The following is a 19,200-nucleotide window of genomic DNA, read 5'->3' on the forward strand; positions in this document are numbered from 1 at the left end:
GGAGAGGAAGCAAGGTTAGGGTTGAATTTTCTGCAGTGGAAGCCCTTGCAATATGTTTCGGCGGAATGTAAAGGGTTGGCATTTGTACTTAATTCAGCGCTGTGTTAGCAGTGCAGTTCCCCTTAAAATGTGGCTGCTTTGAAGTAGTCCGGCTATAAGAAACGGTACGGGGGTGGCAAGCTCTTTCCGCAAACATGAAGTAGCACAGAAGTTTTGCATTAGTTTGTGCTGGCAGCCTGTCCGGATAACCCAAGCGAGTTAAGATCCCCGTAATAATTTCTCTGTAGCGCTGGAATAAAATGTCCTGAATTGAAGCCAGATCGCTGATCTTTCTCTTGTATCTGGAGGGACTTTCCTCTTTGAAATATCCCTGACTAGTCAGGTTCACAGGGTATTTTCTGTTCACTGGCATTGGAGAAATGGGGAGGGAGATGACAACACTTTGTTTTAATTTGTGGGGTGGTTGCTGGGGCTTTGCTTTCCCTTATTTATTGGTAATGAAATATTTGTTTTCTTGGGGAATTCTTCGGGATCTGTTTGGACGGTCTGGCAGGGTTTAACGGCTGTGGTCTGTTCAGACAGCTTTGCGAGTTACAGAGGGTGCGGTCCAGAAAAGGCTCTGTCCTCTGCAGGACGCCGGCATCTCTGCGCGGGTTCTGCAGCCAAGCGCCGTCCTAAAACCAGGCCACCCTTCTTCCAGGAGGAAGCAGGCATCTGAGCAGATGCGTTTTAAACCCAACGCTTGCTAATAGGTTTTGGTTTTGGTTCTGTTTCTTGCAACAGCATCATTCACGCCATGCGCGCGGTCCAGCCTGTCATTCGGAGCACGGGGCGGACAGCCAAGTTGGTCCGTGCAGAACAATCGAGCGGTTGTTCCTTCTCTTGCTTGGCGAAACAGTCGTGACCTGGGGGCAGATCCAGCTAACAGGTAACGGCACAGAGGAAGGTGTTCCAGTAAAGGTGACAGCACACGCAGCCAAAACTGGGTAAGCCTTTCAAAGGCAAGAGCTGGAAATCAGCTGCCTTCAGCTGGTTCCTTTTATTATTTTTTTTTTTTTTTCCTATTTAACAATCCTACATTGCGCACCGACTCACTCGTCATCCAACTTATTGTGGATTAGTTACGTTTGTAGTGGATTAGTTAGCTGGGTCTGTACTCAGTACACCTTACACGAAGGCATTGGGCTGCTGCATTTTCCAGCTTCACTCTCCAAAGGGCAGACATCAAACTCTGCTGGTTTAAAAAAAAAAAAAAAAAAAAAAAAAAAAAAAACAAAAAAAACCAACCAAAACCAGTTTGCCACCGATTGCTGGTATGTGAGACATGTTACGGAGCAGTTGTACATGCCCTGTGGTTATCCTGCCTCCATCATCCCACTCCCCCCAGCTGCCGGGCAGTTAGCAGAGCTTCTCTTCCACTCATCGTTGGAAATTGGGTATATTCTGTGTCAAAGATCTTGGAGGCAAGGCAGGAGGGGAGCGGAGGTGAAGTGGTAATGCTAGGGAAATGTGCCCGTTCTTTACTGATTTTTTCCTTTTTTTTTTTTTTTTAAAATAATGTGATTCTACAATCCAGATTGTTAATGATCTGCAATATTTAAGAACATGCCAAAAAATAACCACCACAGAAAATGATATTAATTCTGAATAAAATGCCAACAAGCAAAAATAGTGTTTTCAGTTTAGCAAAAAAGGTAGGCAAACATTTAACAGTGTATGTAAATAATTTGAAGGAAAGAGGACACCAACTTCCTGAGACAACCATGGAAGAGACATAAATTAAAAAAAAAATTAAAAATGAATGACTGGAAGTTAGTGTGACATAAAAAGGAGCTTAGTCACATGTTTCTAAGTTATTAACCACTGGAGCAGCCTATAGACAGACGTAGTTCATCATCTCTGATGCCTTCCACAGAAAGATAGGATTCTTTTCTCAAAAAGATGCATTACTGAAACACAACTTTGGGCTCAGTTAACGAGCGAGAGCAAAGGGCTGGCGGTGCTCAGAGGTGAGCCAGGCTGTACCTGATCAACGCGCTGTAGTTTAAACATGGCCTTCGATTTATTTTCTAGTGAAATCTGTCACTTGGTTTGCAGCTTTTCTTCTGCAACATGTTTTGCGTGGACCAGGGGAATAAAGTTGTAGATGGTATTGTGATGGTGTTTCCTTACCATCCTCCTTTGGCTCAGAGGCAATATGCTGGGGGGCAGAGGTGGAAGAAAGATGTTCTGCTGTGCGTGAGGTTTCTGATTGGGTTTCTTCAGGAGCAGAGAAGGAAGGAGAAGTTATTGCACAGGTTTCCTGGTACCTGATGGTATTATTTGTTTTTTAATAGACACCTTTGGATGTCAGGAGGAGGAATCGCTGTGGCTGGCTTTGCAGATGTGCAGTGCCTGTGGTGGGTTCTTCCCCTTCCATCCCTTTGAAACAAATACAGAGTCATCACAATGCGTGATGTGTCCTATGCCTGTAAAAGAAGCAGCGTACTGCTGCTTGCCTCGTGCTTCGTACCTGCATGGAAACAGTGCACCACAAAAATATGTTTCTTCTCCAGTCACCTGCAAGACTTTGAACTTGCAAACCTTTATGCAAGATTTTCCTCTTGTGTTTCTTAACAAAGCTCTTTCCATTGCCCCAAGTTAGTCTTGAGTGAGTTGGTGTAGGTGGTGGTTGCTCTGTCTTTGAAAATGATGGAGAACTCTCTGCGTGATGTCCTTGCGTGTGGTGAGTGTAGCTATCGTGCTAGAAGCTTTTGCAGGTCATATGCGGATGTTTTGGGGTTTCTTTCATTCGGTGGCTGTGTAATTAATTGCGATCACATTATTTCTGATATTCTTATGTCAGAGAGAAGTCTTGGTTCATTTAATCGGCTGGTTGCAGTGCTCTGGAGATGCACTGCGTTTCATTGAGGTGCATGTACTTGTAAAGCTGTCTGCTGAATCCGGCATTCATGAAGTAAACCTCAGGATCTTCTGTGTATCATGTGATGTCTCTCGTTTGATGGCAATGACTCCTAACAGTTGTTAACAAAACACAGTTGAAATAAAATACAATTTCATACTGCATGATTTTAGCACTCTGAGCAGGCAACTGGTCTGCTGCCAGCGTCTCGTGTACGCGATGAAGCTTGTATCTTCGCTTGCCTTTCAGGTAGCTTTTCCTCTGGTCTCTCATACTGGGATAACCAGATACAGTCTGCGTACTGGTGTGTTACAGGTCATGGTTCCCTGCCCTGCTGTGGGTTTCTAGGAGATCACAAGTCCCAGCTTGGTGGTGGCTAAATCGGCAGGATCTAACTGGGAGATGAGGAGCCAACCTGGGCTCCTCTGCCCAGGGACGGCAGGGCTCTCTCTTGCTGCGAAGATGCTTGGCTTTGAGGTTTGCATCAGTTTCGTTACAGGGCCCTGAAAGGAACGGCTGATGTCAAATGCTCCAGTGTCCGTGGTACATTAAAAGCACTATTCTTCAAAAACATGTACGAGTGTAGAGGTTTGCTGTTCTCTTCGTTCCAAGCTGCTCTCCTTGCACACTTGCTCTGTCGGCGGTCTTGCTTGTGGTTGTACAACGTCTGTGTGCAAGCCAGGACCTTGGCATACAGGAGTCTGAAGTGGCCACTCTATTTCCATGTTAAAAAGGAAGATTTTTTTTTTCCAGTTTTTGCTTTGAGCGCGGTGTGCTGCTGCGGCAAAGCAAGCCAACAGGGTGCTGGGTTGCATCACAAGGGCATCACCAGCAGAGTCGTCATTATCCCACTCTACACCGCGCTCATCAGGCCACACCTGAAGTACTGTGTTCAGTTTTGGTCCCTGCTGTACAAAAAAAGATGTGGACAGGCTGGAGAAGGGCCACCAAGATGATCCAAGGCCAGGGAAGCCTGCTGTATGAGGAAAGGCTGAGAGAAGTGGGTTTGTTCAGCCTTGAGAAAAGGCTTAGGGGAGACCTTATCACCATGTTCCACTCTTTAATGGGTGGCTACAAAGAAGATGGAGACTCCCCTTTTACGAGGAGTCACACGGAGAAGACGAGGAGTGATGGGTACAAGTTACTCCTGGGGAGATTCCAACAGGACACAAGAGGAAAATGTTTCAGTATCAGAACAGTCAGCCATCGGAATAATCTCCCCAGGGAAGTGGTGGATTCCCCAGTACTGGGCACTTTTTAAGATTCAGCTGGACAAGGTGCTGAGTCATTTTGCGTAGACTGTACTTTGGCCAAGAAAGGTTGGACCAGGTGATCCTTGAGATCCCTTCCAACCTGGGATTCCATGATCTATAAATACATTTTAGGATTTCTGTCATAATTATCACCACCAATTACCTGCTCAAGTGCAACTTGCAAGATCACACCTCTTAAAATGCAGTATCTTTGATAGCTGCCATGTGGTTGATTCATATGTGTGAAGGTGTTAGGCATCCTGACCTAAACTGAAACAAGCATTTTGTGACAACCATTGCATGTATGCACAAGCACGCACAAGAAAGCTTTACTGGAAATGTTTGTTTCATTTGTTTTTTTTCTCTGAAGTGCAGTGGAAAGTCAGTTAAGAAGCCTGAAAAGACGACAAAAATCAAGCCTGTCAGCAAGTAACAATTACTCGCATACAAGGTATTTCTTCAGTGTGGTTCATTAAAAAAAAGCTTTTCCTTCACCGCTGCTTCATCACAGGGAAACTCCTCCTGTACAGGCTCTTGAGATGTGCAGCCAGGTGACAACCATTGCTTGCCCGAAGAGCAAATAGTGTCGTTTTTCAGAAAACGGCTGCCCTTTCTAGAACCAACAGTTTATGCTGGTCTGTGTAATGCTGGTAGAGTAAAATTTTCAAGATGCAACTTAGATGCAGGCTCTTCCTCTGTCTGTACTTGTAGCCACCAAGTAAGAGACCACGCTTCAAAGGGTTGGTGCTCCAAATAACCCAGCCCTGGGTTTGGTTACTGGTCAGCAGCTCAGGGAGACCGTGTTACTGAATCTCTTCATTATGACTGTAATTTGACGGTATTCTGTCCACTAATCCTGGTCAGGTCAAAGAGCCAGTTTAGAATATAAAAAAAAACCTGGAGAAGTAAAGAAAAAGGATGTTTTTATTTGGATATGTTTTATGAGAGCACATTAAAATTCTTGATGTAAAGTATTGGATTAGAGAATAATTCTATGAATACTATTAAACAAACTGGGCACCCAAATCATCTCGTGTCGTCTCACAGGCCTCAGCACAGTTTCTGTTGCAATGACTTTTGGTAGAAGGCGTCTCTTGCAGTGCCCTGCCTATGGCAGGGGGGTTGGAACTCGATGATCTTCAAGGTCCCTTCCAACCTAAACCATTCTAGGATTCTGTGATTCTATGATCTCTGTTTTACTAGATGTCTTGAATGGATGTCAGGAGGAGGTACCAGTGTGGCCGCCTTGGCCGACGTGGGATGCCCGTGCTGCGTTCCTCTCCTTTCCCTCCTCTCTGTTGATCGCTAGCAATAAGAACAAACTCTTTAAGAGTTTACCTGAGATGCTCTGGGCAGGTAGAAGGTATTGCAGTGGTGAGAGGGATATCTCATGTGAATATTGACCAACTTCTTTAAATGGTAGCGCCGCTCCTGTCTGTAATCAAAGACGCAACTTTATTAGTGTTTCAAAGTCACTCGGCGCTGCGCTGACTGCAGCTGCTCGGGAGTGATCAAAGGCAGGCGTACCAGAGACGGCCTTGTGTGCTCCGCTTCGCAGGAAAGCGGGCAGGATATATTGCTATTCCCATTTTAATTTGTTTTTTCAATAAATCAGGCTTCATTCCTATTCATCATGTAAAGCTGTTGGATCGTGAGCCGCTGCAGAATGCTAACTAATTTCATAATACTCTGCATAAGGTGACCCACTTACAAGTTCATCCTTCAGTCGTGTTTAAGCTCTGGTCCTGATTTATGTAACGGCATATTGGTTTCATCAAGAATTGTCTGATCACTCACTGTGTTGGCTCCTTTTTGACCTGTACATGATTTGTATTCTCCTCAATTTTAGGAAGAACTTTCTGTCTCTGTGCGCATATGGGCAGAAGAACATTAATAAACTTTTTTAAAAGCAGTCAATGCTTGGAGTTTTCCTGTCACTTAAAGATATATTAGAGTAGGAATTAAAAGGAGTTTTAAGAATTCTGCTGCAGACAGGGAATGGAAACTTAGCGCAAAATATCCCTCATTACGTTGCCCTGTTTGTACATTTTTGGACTGTGATTAACATTGACTATTGCATGTTATGAGTCACAGCCCCTCTGATTGGAGGGGGGGAAGGCAGGACAGTTCTCTTTCCTCTGTATTTTGCTCATACTGTTTTGTTTCTGAACAGATAACCAAATTATAGGCAATTCCGTTGTCCTTACCTTAATTCATTGTACTTACCATAATTCTGTTGCTGTAGAGAGAAGTGTGCTGCCTAAATGTATGAAGGGTAGCATGATTTATTGCACTTGCTTCTTTAAAAATATATTTGGAAGTTGTTAATAAGGGTGCTAACGCAGCTGAGACACTTGGGCTTCCTTAACAATAAAGTACAAGTCTCCATTGCTCTAGGTTTTGATTTACTGAAAACTAATTAACCTCCCAGTCCTTCAGGATATCATACGGTGCAGAAAGGTGAGATAATCTGTATTCAAACCTGCGTATGGAGATATAGATCCTGTTCCATTTTCTCTTGTAGCATTCGTTCTTCTGCCGACTGACGGAAGATAAGAAATCTGAAAAGTTCTTTAAGGTTTTTTATGATCGCATGAAAGTGGCACAGCAAGAAATCAAGGCTACTGTCACAGTCAACACTAGTGACTTAGGAAATAAAAAGAAAGATGAAGACTCAGACAGAGATGTACCGAACAGGAAAAGAGGTAATCCCCAGTTGTTCTGTTTCTGAAGCGGCAAGAGCGTAAAATGCTGCGTTTTGAACTCGTTTCCATTGATGCAATAATGCTCTGATCTCTGATCCCACAGAGCAAAGTTCAGAGATCAGTGGTGCCCTGGCTCGGGATTTCAAGAGCTTCGTCCCCTCTTCATCCATTTGTGAGATTGTGCTATTGAAATGATGAAAAGTATTTCTGAGATGAGACTCTGCCGCCTTGTCTATCGTGACAAGCTGCCCAAATCTGATCCGTAGTAACGACCCTGGACTGTGGGTTGTGGTCAGTGCCTTCTCTAACAATAAGTGGAGAAATCCTAGTTTTCTTCAATAGCAGGTCCTTCTATCGTAACTCCTGATAGTGCTAGATGTGTGTGCCCTAACCAATTAATACCGGAACTTATAACTTTAATGTGGTTCACATAAAAGGTGCAAAGAGAGTGACATGATATCCTTCTAAACTCAAGACCCTCACATCGCACTAAACGTACTTACCTGAAAGAACCGATGATGAATAGCTGGCCTGCGCGTGAAACTGTGATGGGAAATGTGTGAATAGATTTTCTGGTCCCTTTCATTCCGTTTGCCTGAGGAAGATCTGTTCTTGCGTGTTTTACAGTGAGAGAGCCCATGACCCAAATTACGGAGGAGGTCCGGGATCAGTTACTGGAGGCCTCTGCAGCTACGAGAAAGGCTTACAACACCTACCGGAGGGAAGCTGATCCCGATGACCATTATTCGTCTGGAGAAGGAACGCAGTCTGCGGCAGACAAGAGCAAAGATGACCTGGAGATGAGCGCTGTGATCTCAATAATGCAACCCATCCTCCGGTTCCTGCAGCTGCTCTGTGAAAACCACAATCGGGATTTGCAGGTACAGCCTGGTTCCTCAGCAGGCGTGCTCGCGTCGCCTCACACAGCCACTGCTGCCGCATCGGTCTCGTTAATCCCATTTCTTTCTAAATTGGTATGTGACCGACTGTTTTCTTTGGCCTTGGACGTAATCCAGAAAACATATTTATACCTTGCTGGACAAAAACAGGGAAGTCCAGTTATCCAATGTTCGGTGGTCTTTTCATTGTATATAAAAGGTGGTGGGATCAACACTTGATGTGGATTATTTTTTTTTTGTAGGAAGAAATTTTTCACTGTGAGGGCAGTGAGCCCCTGGCGCAGGTTGCCCCAAGAAGCTGTGGCTGCCCCATCCCTGGAGGTGTTCAAGGCCAGGTTGGACGGGGCTTGGAGCAACCTGGGCTGGTGGAAGGTGTCCCTGCCCAGGGCAGGGGGGTTGGAAAGAGATGATCTTCAAGGTCCCTTCCAACCTAAACCATTCTATGATTTTTTTAAAAGTCTATACTTAAGCCTTGTGCTGTGAAGTTACTGATCTACTTTGAGAGGGGAAGGAAAGAAAAAAAAAAAAAAAGTAATGTAGGAAAATAAAGAGAGCATTGGGACTTTGGTTCCAGCAGCCCTCAAGCATATGCTTACTTTCCAGTGAACAGGTTCTCGTGGGTTTTCATGGATCTGTTCATGTGCGTAGAGTTGAACACAGGGGGGTGGTATCAGAGGAGCCTCAGGTGGAGTTGAATCTGGTGAGGGATGTGACGGGCAACAAGAAGGGTTTTTAGGTTGTATTTTCAGCAGAAGATGACTAGGGAGGGTATGGCTCTGCTGCTGAAGTGGGCAGGGGCCCTGGGTGGTGAAGGATATGGAGAAGGCCAAGGTGCTTAAAGCCACCTTCACCTTGGTCTTGGCTGGTAAGACCAGCCTTCACAAACTCTAGGGCCCTGAGACTGGAGGGGGGGTCTGGAGCAAGGAACACGTACCCTTGGTGGAAGAGAAGCATGTTAGGAAACATTCAAACAAGCTGGACATGCACAAGCCCATGGTACCTGGTGGGATGCCCCAGCCCCCTGTGGAGTGCTGGGTCCAGTCCTGGGCTCCCGAGTCCAGCAGAGAGTCTGAATGATGACCAAGGGACTGGAGCATCTGATGGGCAACAAGAGGTCAGCCTGGAAGGGAGAAGGCTCAGGATTCTATAATTCTCATCAGAAATATGTGATGGGGGGCTGTGAAGAGGATGGAGCCAGCTCTGCTCGGTCATGTCCCATGACAGGGCAAGGGGAGTTGGAGTAGACAGTCTCCAAAGGTCCCTGCCAGCCTCAGCTGTCCTGTGATGCTCTGTGACGTGTTTGTGTAATTTTAAATAGCGAGCCCAGAACTTGTATGTTAGTAATCTTATCTAGCGCGTGCCTCCACAGGAGATAAGATTTTTTTTTGCTTACAAATGGACTGTAATTAACATGATTTTTGTTCAGCGTGTAACCACTGCTGCTGGATTAGAATTGGAAGCAAGCGAGGAGCTGGAGAGACGCGGTACAATGTACTAAATGCCCTCATAAAGGAGGAATAATTGCCGTGATTGCATATTGTTGTACGGCACGCCAGAAGTGTAGGACCCTGCGTGAGCGCTTTTCAGACCTGCCAGATCACTTCCGCTGAACTCGAATGCCCCGCTGCTGGCAGTATTTGAAATCAAATCTGTATGGTAATGTTCCTGTGCTACGAACATGTAATTCTTTTAGTATTTTATAGGTGCCAAGGTTACTTACATCAGGGTTTCTCCTAATTTTTTTTTTTTTTTTTTTTCAAAAAAACTATTTGATCTTTGTTTTGTCAAATAATTTTCATGCCGTTAGCGATGTCGGAGACAAGTAGGATGGCAGTTTTCTGTGGCAGCAGTCCAGACCGCACGCACGTGATCCTTTGCTGCTGCTGCCTCTGCCGGGGCACTGAAAGCTGCAGGAGCAAAATTGAATTCAAGCCAAGGCAGAAACTTGGCCTGCGCCGTTTGCCATCCTGAACAGTTAGATTTCCCAAACAGCAGGTAGTTGCATTCAGCTCTGGGAGGAAAAGGTTTTTTTTTTAAATAAAAAAAAAAAAGAAAAGCTGGGAGGAACAATTTTTCAGATATAATTGTCTTGCTGCTTGCCTGCCTTGATGCTGCCCTTTCTCTGCCCCGGAGGGGAGGCAGGAGGGTCTGAAGCTTCAAAATCTTGGTGTCTGCAGCTTGTATGTCATAACTGAAATCCCTATCAATAGTTCCACTGCTTAAAGGAATGACAGAGCTACCCTGGAAGCTGCGCGTCTTCCAGAATTGCATTGAGTTAGATTTGAATTAGAAGTGGACAGGGATCACCGGCCCTGTGCAGTTGTAGGTTTATCAAACCAAGCGTTTTACAAACCGTTAGCGATTGTGAGTAGCCTGATGTTGTGCAAAAACAGGAAAATGCAAGTCACGGCTGTAAGTGTCGATAGAGTTTTAGATGAGGAGGAAGTCTCTGATATGGAGTAGGGAGTTATGGTACTGTGCCTTTTGCACCACTCGGTCGTTCCCTTTGCAGATAAACCCTGTTGGGATGCTGCCCCCCTCCAGCTCACCCCGTGCATCTGGAGGAGGAGTTGCAATGTTGTCTTCGAATTAATGCAGGGACTGGGATGAATGGGTGGATGCTTAAGTATGTCTCTTTGCCCGCTTCAGGCTGAATGCATCAAATGTTGCTGTGGAGTACCCTTGATATGTGTTTTTCTCTCGGCACAGATACTCAGGGGCTTTTATTAAACTTGCGTTAGGTCTGAGGCTTGATTCCGTGCGATTTGGCAAAACTGTTGCGGCTCTGAGCTGCTGTACCCCCCTGTGGTGTGTCCTGCTTTGGCCGGGCTACAGCCCCACCAGTTCCCATAGGAGGGCTTTTGTCTACTGGCGCTTTCTGAACGAAGATGTCCCTGTGTACTACAGGATCAGTCACAAGAACTGAAGCTCGTGACGAGCTGAGCAAAGCATCCAGGGAAGACTTTGCTGTAAGCAAGAGCAGTGCTTGGCTGGAGGAGAGGAGCGGGGACTCCCGGTGGGACGGGGAGCCGAAGTCGGCACTGGGGCAGGTGACACCCAGCAGCTTTCCGCACCACCACAGCCAAGCGTGCAGCTCCAGCATTAGGCTTAAAAATCCTGTCTTCAGGGAAAAAAAAAACATAGTACTCCAATTCTTTTTTTTTTTTTCTTACTGAGTTATTTCTGTGAAATAAAAATATTGTAGTGATACACTAGCCAGTCACGCTCAGATTAAACGTCTAAGTCAGGAGGTTAAATACTGCTTTTGTGCAAAAAAAGCAGGAATTGATACAACTTTTAACATTGGATTTGACTGTTTCTTTTATTCATAATCCCTGGAGACTAAGCCTGGGTAATAAAGAGCAATAAAGCTCTGCATGCTGCAGGAGAGTGATTCAATAATTTGGCCAGTGGGGCAGTACTGCTGCGCGCAGAGAATGAGCTGGTTTAGCTCACTGTGTTTTAGGCAAGAAGTGTGTGTAAGAATTAACTTCATAAGACCGAAGAGCGAGCTTGTATTCCGTGACAAAATGCCTTGTCTAACCTGATTGCTTGTAAAGAAAAATCTGATCATTTAAAAATATCTCTTTACTAAGACTTTCTTCTTATTTATGTTCTTTCTTTGCAAAGTTGTTCCAATTAGGGACCAGATTTCTGCTAAAACAAAGACTGTCCAAAGAAGACATTTAGGCTTTTGGGGGAATTACCCACTTAAATGGTAGAACTGTTCCTTCCAAGGATTCTGTGTTCATCCCTGCTTGAGCAAACCAAGCTAGTATTCTGAAAGTAGCCAATTTTATTTTTTAGTCATCGTGTTTTTTCTAAAGGGTACTGGGCTTCAGGCTGTGTACTGGGGAGCAAAGTCCCCGACGTGCCGTGGAGGCATTAAGAGGCTGCAGGTGCTGCATCTGCAGGTGTAGCCCTGGCTGGTCGTGGGCCCCAGAAATGGGGCGGACTGGGTTCCCTAAAAATGAACAGTAACATGAAGCTAGTGAAGGATCTCCAGAAAGTTATTCACAAACGTTGGAGTTTAAAAACCTGCCCAACTTCGAGGGCGCTTCATCCCATCGCAGAGTATTTCTCTCTCAACTGAGTGTATAGGATCCTTAAAGTTAGGCAGTATGAATGCTCTTTCCCCCCTTTTCTCCTCAAGAGTACCACAAGCTGCGTATTTTTCATACGTTCTAGCTGCATCTGCAACTCTGTCGCTGTTTATTCTGAATCAGGGTCTTGCGGGTGATCCCTCGGGTTCATTCCCACTGAAGGCAATGGGACGGCACGCTCAGTACTGAAGAGTGGGGCTCCCGCTCTGTAGCCCATGAGATGCTCGGGATGACAAACTGAAGACCTCAATCTGTACTGGCCGAGAAGACAACAGATATTCCCTGGGGCAGTTTCTCACAGTGCAGCGGGGTCTTCTACGTTTTTTTCCTTGCCCTTGTGTAGCCGTCTTTCTGCCTCCTGGGCCTCAGTGCTCCTCTTTCCTTTGTGTTTATTGACTTTGGATCAGGAAGCTAAGGCTGGTATAAACCTAGCTATAATCAGAATAAATGTCATATCGCAGCCGGGGAGCATTTTGTTTCACCGCTTTCAGTATTATCCATTATTTTTGCTTTTTTTTCCTGGAGGGAAGGCACGAGCTCCGATTTCTGTAACATCAACCTTTCTACATTCTGACAAGTTAATCAAAAGTCAGGATGCTAAATGAGCAATCAGTTGAAATGTGCTGAATCACTGTCACCTTTAGTCTGCATTCATAGACAGCATTTTCCTTTTTTAGCTTTGCCTTCAATTGAATCTGGCAATTTCTCAGTCTGTTTGCCTTAAAAGACTTATTAGTCTGACACAGGCACTGGAGGCAATCGGTTACCAGCGCTCCTCTGCAGGCAGGCAGAAAAGACCTTGCTGGTTCTATACTCCCATGCATCTTGTTTGTCTGGGTTTGTTTTTTTTCACCTTTCAAGTGTTTTGTAACCTGCAAGAGTTGAGCTAGACGGGAGTTCTCCTGCTGAAACCTGGAGGAAGAGAAAGTGGTAGTGTCTATCCATTTTTACAGCGCGCCGCTGAGAAGACACTGACAAAGAACATCTGAATCACTGGGAAATTGTTTTTCATTAATTGTCCTTCTTTGTTTTGGTTGGGTTTGGTTGGGTTTTTTTCATTTGGAATACAGGGGAGAGAAAACATGTCTAATCCATGCTGATAAATCTGGCGTTTCATTAGAGGAGCTGCTCCTAATCAGCAGCTTCAAGCAGGGATTACAATAATTATGTGGGAAGAAATGCCACTGAGGGAATTGCATTTCAAGACGCCTTCCTCCCAGGCATGCAGTCAGGTGCCTCCTCGCCGCTCGCGCAGGTGGTGCTGCTGTGAAGCCCGAGCCAGGGAATCGCTGCTCGCTCCTCTCTCCGAGAAAGGTCTCGGGAGGAGAGAGCCTCGAGTGGTGGTTAGTGGTGAAATGCAGCAGGTAGGCTAGAAGAAGAGCTTCCAGGCTCGGGAGAGCTTTCTGATCCGCAGGGAATGGCCCGTTCCGTGCTGGGTTTCAGTGCTCTAATGGATGCACTCTGTTTATTCCTGCTTGTCTTCTATAAAATTTGAAGCCAACAAGCTGCTCAAGAGAGCAGCGCCTTGCAAGCGAGCCCTCAAAGAGGCTTAAATTGCTCATCCGGGCTCCAGTGAAATCAGAGCTATACACCAGATACTGCAATTGCCGGTTGAAGAACTTAATAAAATATTATGATCCAAACATCGTTGTTTTTTTTTTTTTTTTTTCTTTTTTCCTTCCCCCTCACCCCTGGCTTTGACACTCTCCCCGCAGAATTTCCTTCGCTGTCAGAACAACAAGACAAACTACAACTTGGTGTGTGAGACACTGCAGTTTCTGGACTGCATCTGTGGAAGCACAACTGGTGGACTTGGACTTCTTGGTCTGTATATAAATGAAAAAAACGTAGCGCTCATCAACCAGACGCTGGAAAGTTTGACCGAGTACTGTCAGGGGCCGTGCCACGAGAACCAGGTAACGTATCCATGGCTGTGGAAAGCATCACCCCTTTCTCCCTACGCCCCCAGCCTCTGCTGGGCTTGGCTCTCGGTCCTACAGACTTGCCTTGTCTTATAACGCTGCTCACTTTACTTGCCCTACAAAGGGGTTTCGGTTTGTATCTTTTTTTTTTTCCCCTTTGTAAACTCGTAATAATCAACTACTCTTTCTCAAGGCCCCCTCTCAGGAGTTGAACCACTCAAAGCAGTAGAGATTTTTCTGCTTTCCTAGGATTTAAGTTGTTTTATTAGACTTGACAGACAGAGAAGAGTGGGGAATTCTTGTACTTGAAATACTTCATAGTAGAAATATTGCCAAAACCAAGCTCTGTTGTTTGTTATAAATGAAGACAGAAACGTGGCTCCCCAGCCTGGTGGGAGAAGGTTGAGCTCTGTAGCTTTGTTAATGAAGGTGATAACCATGGGGTTGAGGTTGTTTTCGGACGTAATCTTGTTTGTAGCACCAGGTGCATGTCGGTGCCGACTGTCCATGTGCTTGCATGGGCACGTGGCAGTGGTTCCCAGTGAGCACGTGTTGGTGAGGACCACCAAGTGTCAGCTGGGGGTTGAGGCAAACTCTGTCCAGCTCCCCCAAAACCATACTCACTGTCAGGGATATGTTCTGCTCCAAGCAGGAATAACTGTTCTAAAGTAAGCGTGATGGTTTAAGTAACCGTGTTACTGGGAAGGTGTAACTTTATCCTGTCGGATAAAGCCGTTACTGACCCACAGCTGGGCTTGGTCTGCTCTGTGCCTCGAAGGTTGAATATGGGAATATGCTTTGTTTGCATAAGCAGGAATTTTTAGGTGCTCAGGAATTAGGATTTGCTCCCGTGGGAAGGATCAGAGGGCAAGGGCAGCCGTACTGCGTGGCCGTGCATGTCCACACCACCTTCCCGCAGGTGGCACAGCCATGTCTTATAGCAGCACCGCCCATTAGTCAGGCCCCTTCTTCTGCCTTTGGTCTAGATGTGACTCTTGTTAGAACTGTTTCAATGAGGCCAATGAAGTCTGAAGTCTAGAATAAACCAGAGCAAAGAGATAGCTGTGCGTGTCAGTTCATAACCGAACATTTCTCTCCGTTGTACTCACTGTGTGGAATAACAGCCTTTAGATATGGGTACACATCTTTGCAGTGGAACTCGATGACTCTGAGGATCTGGATTTTGAAGGCAGCAAGCTACCCTCAGCTTGTACATTTTAGTTATTGGCTGTTGTAAAAACACGGTTAAAGGGTAAGCAAGGTTATGGAAATTCACATTCTTTGGTTGGAGAGGACTGAATTAGGTGTTGGTTGGCACATCTGAAATAAAGAAAACTCTCCCTAATCTTAGTAAAACAGTGTTCTTCCTTAGCTATGTGTTCAGTCTGGACACTTTGGCATGTAAATGCTTCGTTTATCAACTGTGTTGTGCTTTCTGCTTCCTGAGGCTGGGTGGTTTCGGTAGGACATGCTGATGATAGGAAAATCTGGAAGCAGAATGCCTTAATCTCTTGTTGTTTAACTGACTGTTCAGTTATCCATCTCGAACAGCTTACGAGGTGATGAAAGAGGTGACTCTTCTGGCTGGGTCACCAGCCTAGGCTGCATTTTTAGTGTAGACAAATAGCGAAGTTTGATGAATTTTTTTTGGACAGAACTGCATTGCTACTCATGAGTCCAATGGTATTGACATCATCACAGCATTGATTCTCAATGACATCAACCCTTTGGGGAAGAAGAGGATGGACCTTGTGTTGGAACTGAAGGCAAGTGACTCTTCTGCGTGTTCCACGTTAACAGTAAGATGAAACATAATTTTATTGTTGGAATTATGTGGGTGTTTATTATATCCCAGTATTCAAAAGTGCCAAAAAATTATATGCATCAGCGAGCTGGAGGCAGTGCCCAAAGATTGTTTGTCACAGGTATTTCATCCTTTAAATCATACTATGGAGCCACCAGTTTTCAGATGGGGGGATGCAGGCAGTCAAGGTATGCTGAGAAATCCTAAAATAATTTCCTGTTGAAAATGCAAAGCTGATGAAAATTTCTCTGTTGTTGGTGAGCTTTTATATATACAATGGAAGTAAAATTTCTCATGCTACAGCTAGTTTCCTAGTACTTTATTGCTGCTGTTTAATCAGTTGATGTTTAACCATCAAGAATTTTTTAGGGCTGTTCATATTAGTGCTGAAATAATTAGCTCTGGTGCTGCTTTCAAAATACGCTAGCATGTTGTCTTCTAGCAGTAGTAGTCACAGAGCACTCCTGCTTCAGCATATGTTTTAGAAATACTTCCTTTCTGACTTATTGTCCTGTCTTGTAGCGCAGTGTCTAGTTGTTTTCCGTTGCCGACTCACACCATTATTATGGGTAATGTGGGTTTTTTATTATTCTAAATAAAAAATGCTTTTAGACTCAATTAGCATTATACTTCAAAATTAAATACTTTTATTGGTTTTTATTGTCAGTCATGATGGATTTTAATCTTAATTGTTTGTATTGAAGTAGTCTGGTGCCTTGTGGTAGTTTCCCATTTCCTCTCTCTATTTCTTGGCACGAGCAGGTCGCAGAGTAATGTTCAGTTAAAAGCGGTGAAGCATGTCTGTGTCTTCAGCCTTGGCTGTCCTTTGATTTAATCAACAGTATTTTGGAGTTGAGAGCTGGTAGTAATGCTGCAGTGTCTTTAAAACAAAAAAAAAAAATAATAATACAAGCTTGAAACCTCAGCATTTCAGAAATCTGAACCTTAACTTGGGTTAATTTGATGTTTCCCAATAAGTAGGGTTTGGGAAATAAACTGGTAAAAAATACTATTAAGTTTTATATCTCAGTAATTAGAGGACGGGGAGTGCTTGGCGAGGTGAGGCTGTCAGAGTCCTGCAGTAGGCTGGCTGGGAGGCTCTGCCTTGTCTGCGGCTCCTGTTTGTAGAAATGAGGTGTCTGAAGCCCTTCTGGGCAGCGGGGATGGTGGCACTCCAGCTGGGTACCTTTGGGTTTTGACTCCTGGCAGTGATTGGTGGTGTTCTTCCCTCCCTTCAGAACAACGCTTCAAAACTGCTCTTGGCGATCATGGAGAGCAGGCACGACAGCGAGAACGCGGAGAGGATCCTCTACAACATGAGGCCCAAAGAGCTGGTGAGTCCCTGGGTCACCCCAAAACTCCCGAGGCCCTTCAAGCCAGGTACGGCAGCACTGGGGAGACTGGAGTGGCCGCGTCCACCGCAGAGCTGTGCATGGATCGCTGGCAACTGGAAGACCTTTCAAGGATTTGGTTGAATGAGTGCAATATCCCCAGGGGCCTGGTCTGCCTCGTTCCCAGGCAGCACAAGCGACTGGGGAAGCCATGCTGGATGCTACAGAAGAAGCGTTCAGCATCCTGCGTACGGCAGGGAAGGAGCATCATCTGACACTTTGGAATCCACATGTAGAAATTACTTGCACAAGAGAAAGAGAGAAACAAAAATTTCATGTCACCTGAGAGCTGTTCAGTAGACTGTAGCAGGCTTTTGGGCTGGCTAATGTATTAACTTGGTGAAAAGACAAACAGGAGATTCAGAGTACAGCTGAAACACTTTCGGCTTGTCTCGGTGCGCGTAGCTACGGCGGGGGCCAGCGGTCAGAATCCGATGCAGCGTGCAGCGAGGGTGGCCCGGGATATATTCCCTAGAGGGGAACGTGAAGTTTAATTTCTCGTGTCAACGAGCTGGGCTGAGGGGGCTGAGTTCAGGTCTCCTGCTTTATCCTGGATGTTGAGGAGCCCACTGACCTTCCTCTTGAATGCGTATGCTCAGCTCCCTTCCACCCCTGCAAGAGTGCCGAGTGTGTACTGGCCTTAGCAGACTTCAGCCCTCAGCCTGCGCCGTCTCTTCATTGGCCTGTGTCTCTTTCTAGGTGGAAGTGATAAAGAAGGCTTATCTGCAGGGAGAAGTAGAGTTTGAGGATGGAGAGAATGGGGAAGATCTCGCGGCGTCTCCGAGGAACGTGGGACACAACATTTATATATTAGCTCATCAGGTAGAGTTTCACTTACAGCTTTTGTAGCACCGAGTGTCACGAACTGTGACAAGAGTTCTGCTTTTCCCTGGAATTGTTGTAATGGCTCACCTCCGAGACAAACTCACTGTACGGTCCCTTTTTATCAGAGTAAATTCCAATCCTTAAAGAATCAGAAAAGAAAATTCTATAATATAAGAAAATTTTTAGAGTTTTCTTTTATAATGGGAAGCAGGCAGGCTGTTGACCCAAGTTTCTAAAGACATGAGATTCAAGTTCTTGGCAGTACTGGGGAGCAATGTATTATTTTTCAGCTGTATCAAAGGTTACTTTGTACTCCCAGAGGAATTCTACTCACAGCTCAATTAAACTGTAAGCAGAAATCTCGCCCTGCTTTTACAGTTCTTGCCACATTCTCTCTATGCTGGAGCCAGTCAGGTTTGTTGTATTAATACAATGTGGTGTTTGAAAGGTAAAAGACCAAGGGCGGGGGGAGGGGGGGATATATAGATCTACTTAATGCATTAATGCTACATATATCACTCCATTAGAGACTTCTATTCCTTTAGCATCTGAGAAGAAAGACCATCAGCATGCTGTAAGATGAATTTAGAGCATCCAGAAGCAGTTTTTGGGAGCGGTGCTCTGTGCATCTGCTTTTCAGTTGATGCAAATTTTCTCTTCCATCCCTGCCTAGATACTTGTGCGATTAGCACACCTTGGAATTGGGGTGGGTGTAGAAGGGTAGACTGAATGTGAATGTTCAAAAAGTTGCCCAAGTCAGGCAGAGGGTGGGAGAGGATTGGTAAAAGAGGAGTACAACACGGATATTAAAAAAAAAAAAAAATACATATTTGAATCATTCTGACTTGCTCCCAAAATAGAGCTGCAGGGTGTCTGGTTGGAATAGAACAAGCCTTCTGTCAACTTTGCCCTTTCTTAGCAGCTGACTGTGTACTATTTCTTTTTTTATGCCAAAAATCAGAAATTTAATATCATAGAGAGACATCTGGTGTCTCCCACTCCCTTTGCATTCCTTTATTTTAGTTGGCTCGTCACAACAAAGAGCTGCAGAACATGCTGAAGCCGGGAGGTCAGATAGAGGGAGACGAGGCTCTGGAGTTTTATGCCAAGCACACGGCGCAGATTGAGGTACAGGGAAAACCGGTGGCTGCCGGGGGCTTTGGTGGGGGGATATTCTGCTGTGGAAAGAGCCGCTTGGAAGAGAAAAAGTGGAGTTAAACAGCGGTTACAGTATACGTGATATTTTGATTGAACTGACTACCTGTGTGTGGACTGTCATCTTTGACATAAGGATATATATGTACTTATTTTTTTATTGTATTTTTTTGACAGCCGCTGGGGGGGAGCTATTTTTGAGCTGTCATGTGTGGGCTTTAAGATGGAGCTGAGCAGAGCT

The 19,200-nt window shown here is 45.2% G+C and overlaps 1 protein-coding gene across 1 annotated transcript in view; it reads left to right on the plus strand.

Moving 5' to 3' along the window:
• ITPR1 (inositol 1,4,5-trisphosphate receptor type 1) overlaps positions 1-19,200 on the plus strand; it is a 182,923-nt gene that overhangs the window by 127,125 nt on the left and 36,598 nt on the right. Inside the window, exons 41-47 of the mRNA XM_082487739.1 lie at positions 6,680-6,860; positions 7,488-7,741; positions 13,578-13,778; positions 15,440-15,550; positions 16,827-16,922; positions 17,679-17,801; positions 18,828-18,932. Of these exons, the coding sequence (XP_082343865.1) occupies positions 6,680-6,860; positions 7,488-7,741; positions 13,578-13,778; positions 15,440-15,550; positions 16,827-16,922; positions 17,679-17,801; positions 18,828-18,932 (1,071 nt within the window). The remainder of the gene's footprint in view (positions 1-6,679; positions 6,861-7,487; positions 7,742-13,577; positions 13,779-15,439; positions 15,551-16,826; positions 16,923-17,678; positions 17,802-18,827; positions 18,933-19,200) is intronic.

This window comes from Vanellus vanellus (genome assembly GCF_965231255.1).
Source record: "Vanellus vanellus genome assembly, chromosome: 9".
Classification (NCBI taxonomy): Eukaryota; Metazoa; Chordata; class Aves; order Charadriiformes; family Charadriidae; genus Vanellus; species Vanellus vanellus.